This window comes from Limanda limanda, chromosome 16 (genome assembly GCF_963576545.1).
Source record: "Limanda limanda chromosome 16, fLimLim1.1, whole genome shotgun sequence".
In the NCBI taxonomy this organism is placed as follows: Eukaryota; Metazoa; Chordata; class Actinopteri; order Pleuronectiformes; family Pleuronectidae; genus Limanda; species Limanda limanda.
The window spans coordinates 6,747,571-6,763,508 of record NC_083651.1 but is presented as its reverse complement, the minus strand read 5'-3'; the positions used below and the strand labels follow the sequence as shown (position 1 = coordinate 6,763,508).

Genomic DNA, 15,938 nt, shown 5'->3' with positions numbered 1-15,938 from the left:
TTCAAGTTTCTGCGGGATGATTTTATACTCAAAGAAATTAACTGAAGCTGCTCAGAGGTTTGGAAGAACTCTAGAGTTTGATGGGCATACATCATTTAAACTTATAAGGCTAAAAAAACAAAAAAAACACTGGTGTATTTCTGTAGGTGTTTTATTTTCACTGATGTTTCAGTATTTTAAGACTAGAATGGATACGCTGCAACACATGACTTAAGCACTGAAATACTTCAAAAAGCTGCATCTTTCCCAAAATCATATTAGTATCTTGTTCTGTAACGCTTCACTTCAATTCTGTTCAAAACCAAAATTCACTCCCTTCTAGTGTTTGTTAAGACTGGGCATCAAACTTCTGAGTACATTTCTCATCTAGAGCAACAGTTTTTAAGTGCCATTAGACGTGAATTAAAAGGGTGCTTAGGAAAGGGATGAGGCTAAATATGACCCTGAGCGTCATGTTGGCAAACTGGATGGTCAGAGCGAGGCGAACTGGTGTGGCAGCAGGCTCTGGGTGGGACTGGGCTGAGGGCTTGTGCAGGCACTGCTGGTGACACTGGATCCAGGACTGGGCGAAACAGGAAGACTGGAGACGCAAGTGACTTCCCTGTCCGAAGCGTCATCATTGTCATCATGATCTAAGTGGTGATGATGGCTCACAACAACCCTGGAGAAAAGGAAGGAAGGAACCTTTAGAGAGTCGGTCTATACTGTGTTGTCTATTGTTGTTCTGTTGTGTGACTGTACCTGGATCTGGATGGGCTGACGAGGTCTTGTCTGTGAGGTTCAATGCTGGAGATGTAGCTACTCTTGGACCACTACAAAAACAGATGTATTAAACATTTTAAATCAAGCCAACAACTTTCCGATTATAAAAATATCACCATTTATTCATATTAATTCAGTCTTCCCACAGTTACTTACTATATGCGCAGGGTCGGTGGTTCCCAGATGGACTCCTTTCTGACAGAGAGTCTGCAGCAGGCTGATCCCTGAACACACAACAGAGAATTCAAAACTTGACACAGTTTTAGCATTTCTCCTCCTCCTCTGTGTGTTATTCCATCTTTAGAGCAAAGTGAGGAGAGACACACACAAAAGTACCTTTTGTCCTGTTGCTTGAGTATTTCCGTTCCCACTGATCCAGCAGGATGTTGAGGTATCTCGGATTCTCGAAGAAGCGGAGGTAGCGGGACGATGACGGTTTTGGGAAAACTCGCTCGAACTCACCCCGGCGGTTCAGCTCGTCTTCACTCTCTGCCAGCACGCGAATGTCGTCTGGAGTCAAGACATCCAACACTGTGGAGAGGAAGTCCTGACAGAGAAGAGAGGAAACCTGAGCACAGAGCTTCTATTGTTGCAATTTCAATAAACCTTTCAAAGTTGTGAAATAAATTGAATGCAATGATTTTTTTGTACCTGTGATTCAACGTATATTGTCTTAATGTAAATTCACAATTTGCTTACCTGGTCGGCGTAGCGCTCTGTGAGGTAATATGCCCGTTTAACCTTCTCATCGGTGAACAGGTCTGGTTTGGTCCTCTCCCTCAACCCTTCACACAAACTTCAAACGCACACACACACACACACACACACACAGAGGAGGGTTAGTTAAACAATAAGGTAATTTCTGAGGCTGTACATTGAATTTCACTAGTTGTTCCTAAACTATCTCTGCTTAGTTTCCATTCAGTCGAACGATGTAGGTGTGAACCCTACCTAAACTTCTGAGAAGTAGAACCTCCTCCCTACCTGCTGGTGGAGCTAGAGGCGGAGCTGCAGGGGGCGACCACATCTTTTTGTGGAACATGATAGCCGGCCAGGTTCAGGAGATCTCTGATCATCTGACCTTTGATGGCAACATCCAGTGCTGTGTTGGAGTGGAGGCTGGACCAGAAACATGACGAAAGTTAAAAAATGTGGTTTGAACACCTGCATGTGATTTTGTGTGTGTGCGTGCGTATTACCTGGGTGATATGTTAACTTCAAGGATCCAGGGTTTGAGGTTCTCATCCAGCATGATGTCGAAGCCAAACAGCTCGTGGCAGCTGTACGACGTTTTAACGTTCAACTTCAGCAGGCTGTTGACGTACGGTTCTGACCTGAAAAACCAACCCACAGAAGACGGAGGGCTCATTTCATCATCATTATTATTTCATCATTTGCCCGTCTCCAGTCAGACGTCACCTCATTTCATGCAAAATGCAAAACTGAGCTAATTTCATGTTCCCCCAAAGTTTCATATAGGAGGGAGTGGATGATCAGCTGTAGCTCACTTCAATATCACTTGGAAGAGCACATACCTCTGCCAATAATTGAATTAGGTCTTAAAGCTGAGCCAACAAAACAACGTACATGGTGATGGACACGCACACACCAAATACATAATGCCAATGGCTGTAGCCGGCAAGGAGGAATAAAAAAAAAGATAATAAAATTTAAGATACAGAACCTGTTGATTCCCTAAATCCAAATGATCTCAATGATGGTGTTGGTTACAGGTTTTTAAAAAACATTTAAATCATTTTAAATCTACTCGATAACCTCCAACACCTGATGACTAAATGAGTGAAACTTACGCGATGATGGTTTTGATCACGATGTCTTTAATCTTCTCCCAAATCAAAGTGGTGTTGACTCCCTTAGAGCCGAGAAACTTCCACAAGGCCTTCAAAGCCCTGAAAACACAAAACAGGGTTTGTTAAGAGTGAATCTACGACCCGAGAAAGAAAACACTTCAGTGTGTTAGTAACCAAGATGTGGAGCAGGTTGGAGTGTCACTTTTACAAAACAGCTTCTCCGACCAAAGATATTTTCAGGTAGAATTATAATTGTCGGTTTTTTAAACTCTTTGGAAAGACCCAAATTAACAGAATGCAATATAATAAATAAATCCCTCCCTTCAAACAGTTCAACCACCAAGTGTTGTTTATGCTTTATTCAGTCAGACTGTGTCCTAAATCCTCACTTGTTCTCTACTTTCACTTCTTCTAATAAACCCTTTCCCTAGCTCCATGCTCCCTTTCATTCAGGCTACCTCAACATCTTCATTTTAAAGCAGCGTTGTGAATTTAAAAAGGATATTAGTCTACACAGCCAATTTAGCTCATCAGAAATAATGTCCATGCTAACACAACTAAAAACATTTTAACATTTTCGTTCACTGGTCATGTGGGGGAGACAGGAAGTGCCTTGGCTGCAGTTGGTTACTCAAGTTCCAAAAATCTACGAAAGATAAACAATGGTTCAAAGTAAGAGCAGGGATTTATTTTCTTGGAGCGACATCGAGGTGGAATAGGATGTGTTAGAAAAACTTTCAGCGCTCAAAAACTCCAGGGTAGTGTGGACAGCAGGCGTGAATGTAGAAGCAATGGTTAGTTTTCAAACTGTAATGTAGTTGTGTGTATGTAACCTCAAACCTAAACACCTCTCTGTTACCATTTGTGTCCCTGGCAGGCCTTGTCATCGCTGTTTGTCTGGTATTCAGAGTTTTTCTTGTTGACGCTGTAGTTGGTCAGGTGCATGAACTTGTTACTCAGAGTCTTCATGGAAGACGAATACCTACAAGAGGGAAGAGGACAGAGGTGTTACCTCAGCTCAGATCCTGTACATTGACTTGTCTTTGTGGAGGCTGTGGGGAAAACTGACTTGCAGCTGGCGAATCGAACCAGCCCGTCGGTGAAGATGTAAATCCTGAGCGGGTCGTAGGATGTCACGTAGACGTAGATCCTCAAGTCAAACTTGTTGCCACTGATGAGGTAGGGCTTGTGAAGGTATCTGCAAAAACACAGCAACATTAATGGAGTTTCAACACAAATGAGTGATGAGAAATGTAGCAGGTCCTGGGAAAGGGTCTCTGATCCAAACCAGTGGTGCTCACATCTGGACTACTTACTTCTGAACTAGTAGTGGTCTCTTACGTGGCATCTGGCTCCATTTGTGGATGACCTGGATACCTATTCCTCTGGCTGATGCAGGCTATTATAAAAAATAGAATCAAAAGATGAACTACATATATTGGCTTAAAATTCAAGATATTGTACGCATCATGGTCAAAACTAGCTCATTAAAGAGTACACTAACAAAATGAATATTTACTGGAAGAACATACAGGTTTGATGATCCATTTCTGCCGGGAGACTCCTTCCTCCCAGGCCTTGCGGAGCTGTCGGATGTCCTGAGGAAGAATGAAGGTGCGGGGAAAAAAGCTGAACTCCTGTTTCCCAAAGCGCCCCTTCATCTTGGAGAGGTTCCTCCACAGTCGGTCCTTCCTGCCAATCTGAAAGGTCCCTGGGAAGTGGTTCAACTAGGACACGAACAAAACACATGTGTTACAAAGATCAAAAAGATAATTTCACCTTTCTTTAAGTTGTGGCTTTCTAGATACACAAGCTTGGATCAGATTCACAGTTTCTCACCTTTTGGTGTTCTCCAAGGGCCTTGAAACCAGGAGACTTCATGTGGTGTCCCCAGCAGCCCAGCCAGTCATGGCTTTCTACATGAACAACAGACAATCATCACATCACAGCTTCCTCTTACTCTATATCTGCAGTGCAAAGTTTGAGTTTTATAACTGCTGCTTTTGTCTGCCTCCCAAAGTTCTCAATCTAATCTTAATGATTGCATCTGGCAGATGCCAGATTATATTTTGATAATGTCACTCTGTCTCTGTATGATGGATTCTGAAATATGTGCAGCAACTGTCACTCTCACACACACACACCAACTTACTCTTTGTGACTTTGAAGTGCGACCTGGCGATGGTATGTTTGACCACATTCGGAGTGACGGTGCTCATCTTCCATTTTAACAGTCGTCTTTGTTCCACAGGCAGCAGTTCCACTGCAGAGCACACAACACAAAGTTGTAACTATTTTATTGACATATCTTTCTACAAATAAAAGTCACAGGCTGAAGATATGACACATATTCACACACTTTGATGCATTTTTACACGTACTGGAAATATGCAGCACTAAAATCATTTAGTACATTTAAAAAACAATAACATTTACATAAAAGAAATGCTGTAAAATATGATAAACTTCTGTTTCTGCTTTTCAATTAATTCACAAACATTCAACACACAACAGCAGAACGGTTTATCAGTCGTTGATAAATTGTCCTATATGAGACTTTCACATACATATTGGTATCGGCTTTAATGAAACAGAATAAACAAGCTGGAAAGATTTGCATTTTATATTCAAAACAATTTGATGTTCTTAATTTAACTTACCTATACATGACTTTTCATTTGCGTATCCTTTTTTTCAATAGATATTTATGATAAAGTTTATGGATAAACTGTAAAATTATTATAAAAAGTATCATTATTTGTCATAAGGGTTTGATGACATTTTAGGAATGATTGACATAATAAATAAATACATTTCAGAAATCTTTTACTGCCCAATATCAGTTTTGACTCCCAAAATCCAAATCAGTTGGATGATATTTTACGATTTTTGATAAAAAGCAGCTCTGATAACAAATATTCCATCATTCTCTATATAACATGCATATAACATGTCATAATCACACCTTAAAAGCACTTACACAGACATATATATCAAATACGTAGCTTAGATTGTTTCTATTGTCCCCTTGACAGGTGTTTAAATGACTGTTTGAGCTTAACTTAACCTCTTAACCTCCGGTGTTTTATACAACAGAAAACAACAGTGTCCTGACCTTTCTCACTGGCAGTGCTGAAGTAAAGTGTTGAAGCGATGAGGGGGAACAGACTGGGAACCAGCGCTGGTCGCTCTTCTCGAACATCCTCCGCTGCCGATGACATTGGCTCCTCAATACTGAAAGACAGAAAAAGGGAGAATACATACAATAATAATCAGGTCATGATAATAACATTTTTCAAAAAAGATCTACTATTATCATAAAGAAAACAATTCTGTTTAGATAACAAAATAAATGATACTGCATTCTTTTAACACAATATTTTTAAAGTCACGTGACAATAACACTCAATTAAAAGACAAGTTAATAAAAACACTCACATGACAGTCATAAAGAAAGGAAGGAAGGAAAAAAGAGATGATGATGGGGGATGATAATCTCCTCTTCCAGTTCTTGTAAGTAAAATCCTTCCACCACTGACAGGTACATAAAGGCATTACAGCCAGACCAGACCAACTTCTCTCTATACTATAACTCTGCAGGAGCTGTGGCTTACAGAAAAGGTTGTGGTGTGGTGGTGTATGTAAATGAACACATAAACAAATCAGCAGGTTGGAGTTAAAAAACAAATAACAACAAAAAGAACCAGAGTGAATAGCGCTCCCTATCCAGGCTGTTTTAGCAGAGAATCGGCTCCGAGACTTTGGTGGGGAGTTCTACTGTTGAGGCCATCACAGTGGAGAACAATGTGACACACAATGCTGCGGACCTTTCCACCACGCTCTGCTGCTTTCAGGACATTTTTAACAATGCACTGAGAGATAAAGGCAGAGACACACAAAGATTCTCTGACCGATGAATATTTTTGGAGATCAATTAGAAAGCAGGCTTCGATGTTGGGCGCTGCGAGGAAAGAACATTTTCAGGTGTGTAAGTTAGCGAAGGAAGAAAATGAACTGTGTATCTTGGTTTTTTACGGCCATGATGAAACCACAGGAAGGCTTGAGCCAAACTTGCATCAGTACCTCATAAACTCATTTTGAAAGTAGGATATTTGTAGAGCCCCAACGTTTTACTAGTCAGAGAACTTTTTTGGGTTATTGGCTGACTGATAATACTGATATGAGCCTTTTACCGACACATCTGTATCTCTTTTGTCTTTTCCAATATGAAAAATTCTATTTCACAGTATAAACATTGCAGAAAAGATGCGTATTTATGCATATATTTACTTACCAAAGCTGCTAATTTGAGAGGCTTGCTGACACAGAGTAGATTTCTAGCAGTATCAAACAGCACAATATTTGGAATTTACATAGGCCTACATTTATTTAATCAATAGAGATGTAACCTCCTCTGGTAGATGGTAAGTGCTGTGATACCTAAGATGTCCTCACAGAAGTGTTTCCTCCCTACCTCTCAAAGAACTGCACTGATGTGCCTGCCTGTGACACTTGACAAATAACAGTAACCGTACATTTTCGACAATCCCTACCGCATAAACCTAGCAACCTACACAGTGTGTGATAGCAACACATAGGACCAGAAAACCCCCCTGGGCTGGGGTAAAAATGCCTGATTAAAAGTCTCTTAAATATCAAACTAGGCCGCCTTTTTTTTTTTGTTTTGAGTGAAGAAGAGTCGGGGACCTGGTGGAAACCTCTCGCGGTCTGTATTTTGACCGGAGTCCTCCGGTTGGTGACCCCTGATGTAGTGTGTGACCCCATTACAAGGCAGTCATGTAGCATAAACTCATGACAGTAGACTCACAAGACAGCAAGTCGTGTAATGTGAACTGCACATTGATTATTTGCAGGCGGGACAGTGCCCAAAGCAGATTTCCCCATGAAGACAATAAAATAATCATATCAACAACTTTGAAAGTCGTGAATTTGATCTTATCATTTGGTTGAATTTGGAAAGAAAAAATAACGCTTTGTAAGACGAAATAAAAAAACTGCCAAAAATTCTCTGTCATGGGGTTTTGTATTAGAACAGAAATAGAACAGATATGCTCAGTTTTATTAAATGTGAACAGAAATGATTTAGCTGTGCAGGTATGTGTGTGTGTGGTTACACAGTGTGTCTCACCCAGAAGAAGGGCCACTGGATGGCGTAGAAGAAGCGTCACTGATGGACGAACAGTCTGAATCATCTGATGATAGAAAGAAAAAAATACAAAAAACATTGTTTTAAACTGTATTGATTACCGCCTGAATAAGCTGTAGTACAATGAAGAGTTATACTGTGTTTTCTTACCGTCGTCCCTACAGGCATTTTCCAGCTCATCAGGCAGCTCCTCCTCAACTCCATCCACCTGCATAACACACTCCACTCTGGAAACAGTTAACAGAAGGTGAAATCTTCAGATTGAGAATGTTAAGGGTCAATAAGTGAACTACACTGTTTGATTGAGAAGGAATCAGCCATTTCTCACCCCGATAGGTGAGTCTCTTCTACTTCACACTCCTCTATTGGCGAGGGCGAGGAGGAAGAAGAAGGGGATGGACAGGAAGATGACATGGAGACAGGCTGTCCCTGCTTCGTTAGATGGATTGCTGAGATCTGAGTGGTCATAGAACCCACCAAGGTTCCTGCAGGAGAGGCCACAGCTACGAGAGGAGCAGCAACACATTCTCACAGTTTCTGACCATTTCTGGTGTCATGCTTTAATGATTTGAATTAAATAAAACTGAAAGTTGATGATCTTTCATATGCCTAAATGTGCCATTATTTGCACCTTAACAATCACACACCTTTCCCCCATTATGATGAAGCCAAAACTAAAATATATAGAGAACATAGGACCATTCTTACAAGAATATAGTGAGATGTGCACGTATCGCAGAGATAACATTTTGTTTAGGACATTTATGTCGTTCCATAATTTTTTCCACATTCTTGGCTCTCAAGATGTACATCAAATGACAATACAATCTACTGATCTATCATCCAAAAGTTTCAATAACCGAATCATTCTGATTACCTGGGGTGACGTGCGGCAGCGTGGGCGGCTTCTCCTGCATGGCACTGACATTGGCACTGAGCACATTTGGCATGAGGTCATTTGGAGAGGTTCTGATCTCTGGAGGGCCGTGTCCTATGCATGAGGTCAGGGAGCTTCCTGGTGCATATTGGCTTTCTGGGGGCTGTTTATTCACGTCTAGTGATGCAAAAGATTGAGGCTTACGGCTTGTTGTTGCTGACAAACCTGCAGGAGGACCACCGCTTACAAGCAATTGATTGTTTGAGTCAATTACTGTGTAACCGTTTTGTGTCGGACTGGGTTTTGTTTGCAGTTTTGCAGAATGGCATCTTCCTGTCGTCTTTTCTCTTGTTGTGGTTCTTATTTCTAATGTTGTTTTATCAAGGCTGGAGGCATCGTTTTCCAATGTTGCCCCCTGATGTTCACATAGAGCAAGGCATAGAGGAGGCATTGAGGGTGAAGAGGAACAGTCTGCAGCCTCAAGCTGGGGAGACAAAACCAGACGATTAAAGCCATCACAAAGCCCATTCATTTGCCTGAAAAAGAATATAAATAAAAATGATAATAGGAAAAAATAAATAAATAGTAAACAGAAATTTAAATCAAAGGGACACATGCAAAATAATATTTATCCTTTTTATGATAATAATAATAATGGTCCCGAGCACATGCTTTGATGAGAATTTGAGGGCTTGTTGAATCCTTTGATGCTGATAATGCAGTAGTTTGTCATCATAGGATTCATGGTCCATTTATGTCCGAGATACAGAACCACGTGTTTTGTCAAACCGTGTGACGAAAAAGAGATACTTGAGTTATTTTTTATATCCATCTTGTTTCGATGACACTCAACTCAATTTGAGGTTGATCTGATGAAACCCCTGAGACAAGTTCATCAAAGTAAAAATGTGAAAGAATTTAGTGAAGATCTGTCACTGTGAACGCGTTCCAGGGGGCGATGTTGAGCCATTTTGCCACACCCATTTGAAATTACTCCAAAATACGTACATTTTCACCACTTTCTAATTTGCTGCAAACTTTGGTAACAATTTGAGCATGTTAAAGCCCTGAAAAAGCCAATTAATTTGCCTGAAAAATAATTTAAAAAAAAATAATAATAATTCTTACAGTTTCAATAGGGCCTCACAATGTTCAGTGCTCCGGGCCAAAAAATAATGAATGAATATTGTATAAAACTTTTAAATCCATGACATGATGATGTATCATCTGACAGTAAACATATTATATAAACACGCTTGATAAGATTTACGGTGCAGGGGTGATATTTTTTTTTTTTTTTTACAAATTTGATCGTGTGGCTAATGAAAAATACATCTGTAACATACAGGCCATATAAACTGAAGAAGGCCAGTGTGCCGTTACTAGGTTCATTGTCAATCTTGGCTATGGAAAAAGTGCCTTGGTTTATTTTCATTAATTCCATTAAAACCTGTGATTGAATGATGAACTGCAGATTATTACTTACCTCTTATCTAGTTTGGCATTTTCTGTTACATCATATACAGCCTCCATCACATTCTATGGGTTGCCCAGATGCAGGTGTCCAATATAATTCTTAACGTTCAGCAGGAGCTACAAATTAACCTCAAACCTAAAGTAAGCCTTTTTTAAATTCTCACGATCACAACAAGCACCGTATTTCCTGAATATTAAAGATCAGACTTAGTGGAGTGAGGTATCGTTTTTAAAGGCTTGCAGCTATGAAACATCAATTCTCACCATGGACTTGTTTGTTTGCAGGATGGACTGTCCTCTTATGAACAGGTCTTGATGGCAAGCAGACAAAAGTGGCTCCGATCCCAGCGGTGCATCTCTGGATGCAGCCTGATGTTGGCTCATCGATATGCCATTTTCATGTTGAGAGGTTTGGAGCGATGTAGATTTCTGTATAGCATCCGACAGCTGACCGTTAAATCCAACCTGACATTCGTGCTTATACATGGAGGAGGAAGCATTGGTCCCTGTGAGGCTACAGCCAGCCTGCTTTTGTCCTGCGGCAAGTACCTGGCTTGGAATCTGTATACCATTAAGTAGTTGTGGCAGGGTTGGAGACCGGGGTGGCACAGCGGTGAATTGGCTCTGGGTGTTGGTTTTATATCTGTCCCCGTTCTCAGAAGGGGCAGCTGTTGTCTGTCTCAGAGGGGATGCAGAGGAGGCAACATGAGAAGATGAAGGTTTGGCTTGGTCTTTACGTCTGGAGAGCTCGAGAGAGGTCTGACCAAAAGGCACCTTAGTGGCCACAACTGTCTTGGCAAGGGTTGTTGTGGTGGTGGAACTGTCTGCATTAGAGCAAGTGCGTAGCTTTCCCCCACCCCAGGGGGAGGACTGATTGGTGGGCATGGCACCGTCAAAACAAAGACGTGGTTATTTCTGAAGGGCTGAGTTCTCGGGTTAGAGTCCTGGGTGGGAAATAACAGTCAAGTTGATACTAAATGAGTTTGAGGTGGAGAAGCCCTCCTGGTTGCTCCTCGCTCAGTGACTGGTTCTTCAGTGAGTTACTTCTCAGATGTCAGCTCCAGCTGAATGGAGTTTTACATTTTCTGTTGGTTGCTGTAGATGGACTACAAGTTCTCGACAAATCCTGACCAACAGCACACATAACTGCCACCACAGATGCAGTGACGGCAGTTTAGCCGGACTCCAAAGCAGTGGTATGAGCCTACTCGTGCAGCTCTGACAGGCAAGCACATGAGGTTTTATTTTTTATCCTGAGGAAAAATTGGTTCCCACTCTGACAGTCACACTCAGAGTTTGACATAAGGCCGAGGCTGTTTCAAGTAGTCTTGGTGTCATTCATTTATGAGCCAGAAGTTGGTTCTTCTTAACTACCTCAGGGATGAAATGTGACTCTCACATCAAGGTTCCGGGCCTGAGGGTAGAGAGCAGAGTCTATTGAGTGCTCACGTCATCCTCCTCAGTTGCTTGAACTGTCAGCTGTCTCTGTGGAAACTAAACAAGAAGACAATCACAGTGAATTTGAGAGGATCGTTGTGCTGGGGCCATGGAACAATGTGAGGAGTTCTGCAGCTTTCACCAAGATTAATTAAGACTATGTAAACTTTATAAAAGACATCTGAGTGAACTGCGATCAATTCTGACTGAGTGTTTAAGAAGATCTCCTATCAGTTCCACGTTTGTAGTTTTCAAAGACCTTTTCAGACCTAAAATTCAGGTTACTGACCTCTACCTCAATTAACAGGTTTCAGGTTACTGAATTTTAGACTCAATAGTAACATAACAAACAGTACAATACATACTTATATAATACTTATGCGTTGTGATTTGAACAACATCTGTCTCTAAACTTAAAAGAAATAATAGTATAACAATTATCATTATATATCCATACAAAATAGTGAACTGTTTTTCAATCAATCAATCAATCAACTGATATTAAAAAAAACATTTTCAAATAATCATTAGATAAAAAGGTGTCATTATTCATCATTATAGGATTTTACATGAAGACAACAATCAAAACATCAAACTAAAATAGTTAAAAACATAATTTTAGCACAGTTACAAAAAGGAAACACACTGAACAGTTAAGAGCACACGATGAGTTAGTTCACCTGTGTCACTTAAGTAAATATAATATATATATTGATATTATTATAATATTAGTGACTTTAATGTGTTTTCGCTGCTGTCAGACAGAGGTGAGCTCTCACATGTGTCAGACACGCCGCTTAGCTTAGCTCCGGCTAACCGGCTAACTTTAGCAAACAGCTCGGTTGTAATCCTTTAAAAACAAAAACATTAGCCCAAGAGGAGACTTGACTTTTAAAGCAGTCTATTCTCTGACCACAGTTGTGCCATTCTCACAGCTACTGTTAGTTTAGCTAGCAGTTACCTGAGGCTCCGGTTAGCATTAGCTTCGCAACAGCGACCCAGACAACACAAACACTGTCCCCCGGTGTCTCCCCCGGTGTCTGCGCGGCCCCGGTGTCGGTGATAAAACACCGGGTTGAAACCGGTGGAATACAAATCATTCACAGCTTCTTCATCTCTTCTTCATCTCTGACATGTTCGGTTTATCGAGCAGCGACAGATTCTTACATCGCAGACAGAAACCGAAATATCAGAGTGACACGTCCCGGCCAAAGATCGTCTATTGAAGTCCACGTTTCCGTGAGCTGCTGCATCACCGCGCCCCCACCGGTCAACAAGTGCTACTGCACAAGTATATACATATAAATATGTATAAACTTTTCACATGGTGTAATTTCAACGACTTATTTGAAGCCCAACGACGACAAATAGACATGTTTTACAAATCAAGAAGGTTCTGGTGGAAAGTAATCCTCTATCATCTATCTTGATTTATATCAGAGATATATAAAAGCTAAGAGTCAAAGGCAACTTTATGAATATTTCATTATCTTAATCAGACATGATCATGTCTAATTGTAGCACAACTGTAACACAGAATATGAGGAGAGCTTCTCCAGAAAACAGACAAATTAAATCATTGTTTAATTTCAGTACTTTGGTGCTTTTAAGTCATTTTATTTGTCTTCACTAATTCAGTCCAAATAAAACTCCCAGGGACCAAAGTACCTGTAAAATAAAAATAACCTTCTCTGCGAGTGAAATCTGTGTCAGCAGCAGTTTATTCTGATGGACCAGAGAAACTTGTACATCCCATATTTCATCACTAGAGGACACACTAGAGAAGCCCTACCTCCTGTCCTTCATCACTCACCTCCTTATGTCCCCCCTCTTACCCTTCTCCTGTCCATTCGCACACTTTCCTATCCTATCCTTTCCTCTTCTCCCTTCTTCCCTCCATTTCCCAGATTCCTTCCCTCTGTACTTCTATCATTCCCCCCTCATTTTCATATTTTTTCTTATTGCTTCTGTTTCCTATTACTTCCTTTCCCCATCCTCACTTTTGTCATCCACATTTGTTCTCCCCTCCCCTCTTCCTCCCTATTTCCTTTCCTCTCTACTTCCCACTTTTCCTCATATTCTTCCTTGCCTTTCATATTCTCCCATTCTCTCTCTTTCCCTATTTGTTTCCCTACCGCTTTTCCTATCTTGTGTAGGGTTTCTTCTAACTTTCCCTCACTTCCTTTCCTTTTTTCTGCCTTTCCAACCTTTTTTTCACTCCTCCCACTTTTTCATCCTTTCTCTCTCTCCTTTTTATCCTGATCCTTCTCTCATGTTCCTTCCTCTTCCATCACTGTTGTCTATTCTTCCCTCATCTCTTCTCTTCTCCTCTGCTCTGCTCTCCTCCTTCCTTCCCTCATCATTCCCTATTTTTTTCTCATCTGTTGCAAAAACTCTTTTCTCTCCTCATATCATCCCTTCTCCTTTACCTCTGGCATGTCAGAGCTAGAGGAAGAGAGAGAGGAAAGTGTCTGTTCGTGAGAGAGAGAGAGAGAGAGAGAGAGAGAGAGAGAGAGAGAGAGATAGAGAGAGAAAGAGAGAGAGAGAGAGAGAGAGAGAGAGAGAGAGAGAGAGAGAGAGAGAGAGAGAGAGAGAGAGAGAGAGAGAGAGAGAGAGAGAGAGAGAGTCAGACAGATAAAGAGAGCAGGGCAAGCAGACTGAAGCTGAGCAGCAGGAGTGGTCTCCGTCCTGGTGGATGTGGACGCTCTGATCTCAAGTGTCACTGAGAGCAAAGAGTCTTTAAGACTAGTCCCACAAAAAGGAAGAGAAGAAAAGAACGACAGAAGAGGATCTGATCACCAGGACCAACTTTTTTCTTCTTTCTTCAGGATGATCTATTGCCTCCCAAACCAACACAGAGCCTGAAGCTGCTCCAGAATAAACCCTTCTCCACTGAGGGAGGAATAAAGAAGAAAGAGAAGAAGGAAAGAACATCAACAAAAAAAGTGTTGCCTTTGGGAGTGTTGGATGTATTACCGTGATCTGAAGTCCAGAAGAAAAGAGGAATAAAGAAAAACAAGTGAAGTGAGAAAAAAAGGGAAACAGGTTTTACATTGTCAGATCGAACCCGAAGAGGATTCTGAGTTATGTTGCATCCACTCAGGTGCAAAGAAAAGTAAATTTAATGAAGAAAATAGAAACAGAATAACCGGTTTTCTTCTCATTTCAAAGTCAGAAAAAAGGAGACATTTTCTGATGTCATAGACCAACGTTTGTGACAACTTCACCCTCTCATGTCCAGATAAAGAGGGAAGAGCGTGAAAAGTAAAGGAAAAAAATATATTTTAATATATTATTCTGGAAGAAAACAACTGGACACAAAAACAGGAAAAGCTTAAGGAACAAAAATCTCAACTGAAGAGACAAAAGTGAAGAACTAATAGGATACAGAGGAAAAGAGGAACATCTGGGGATATAAGAGGAAAAAAGAGGACCAGGAGGTTCAGAGCAGATACAGAGAAGAAAAGGAGTACTCAAGAAGGAACAGGAAAAAGGGAGAAAGGAATAACCAAGAGTGAAGAACAAAACAAGGACGAATTGAAAGTAGAGGAACTGAGGAGGAATAATCACAAGTGAAAATATCAGACGCAAAAGAACAAGTAGATCCCTGGTGTGAGAATGAGGCTCCTGCTGCTTCTCGCTGCTCCGCTCAGCATCCTCAGCCTCCATGTTTCCTTCAGGGCCTCCCCAGGCAGCGTGATGTCCCCAGGCCGGCTGGAGCGCTGGGTCCGCTCCGGCCTCCAGTCTCTGCAGTGGGACCAGCTGGACCGGTGCCTCCGCGTGTCCTCACTCTCCGAAGCCGAGTGCAGGCAGCTCACCCACCTGCCGCCATCTGCCGTGGCCGTTTACGTGTCGGAGCCACGCACAAACGCAGGTACAGAGGTCAAAGGTCATTTATCACCACAGTGTTTAAACATTGTTTTTTTATTTTGTGTGAGAATCATATGATGTTTGTGGCACTTTATATGGAATAAACCACTGAGCAAATGTATGAGTCAGACAGTTCGAAAAAAGAAAATACAATAAAATCTCGCTGATTATGAAGCAAATAAAGAGAATAATTTATTGACTAGGATTAAGGTTTTAATTGTCTTAGAATAAAAGTAGTTCACTGATAAATGGTCCTTATTATGTGCACAAACTGAAAAAGAAACAAGTGTTTACATTTTCTGTTTGCAACTTGAATAACAAAGTTGCTCAAATACAAAATTAGATCACTTATATGTGAAAAGACAATTTATGTGTGTTGGTCTGAATATTAGAATCAATATTAATGTGATAAACAACAAAATGGGTTAAGCTGTCAAGATGTATTTAAATAAAACATACAATCTGCACATATGTTAAATTATTAGAAAATGGAAATACAGTCATTTTAAATAAATAAAAATATAATATCAACAAATGT

General features: G+C 40.8%; 1 protein-coding gene across 1 annotated transcript; it reads right to left on the bottom strand.

Moving 5' to 3' along the window:
• Positions 1-135: 135 nt before the first annotated feature.
• ttll4 (tubulin tyrosine ligase-like family, member 4) lies at positions 136-12,698 on the bottom strand. Its single transcript, XM_061089205.1, has 21 exons — positions 12,492-12,698; positions 10,358-11,587; positions 8,618-9,101; positions 8,069-8,243; positions 7,891-7,967; positions 7,723-7,786; positions 5,689-5,807; positions 4,726-4,836; positions 4,413-4,489; positions 4,106-4,300; positions 3,890-3,972; positions 3,643-3,771; positions 3,433-3,555; positions 2,574-2,672; positions 1,962-2,096; positions 1,747-1,881; positions 1,462-1,558; positions 1,099-1,309; positions 919-986; positions 742-812; positions 136-661 (listed from the first exon to the last, which is right to left on the bottom strand). The coding sequence occupies exons 2-21, from the start codon at positions 10,976-10,978 to the stop codon at positions 472-474; spliced, it is 3,264 nt and encodes a 1,087-aa protein (XP_060945188.1). The 5' UTR covers positions 10,979-11,587; positions 12,492-12,698; the 3' UTR covers positions 136-471.
• Between the last annotated feature and the right edge of the window lie 3,240 nt (positions 12,699-15,938).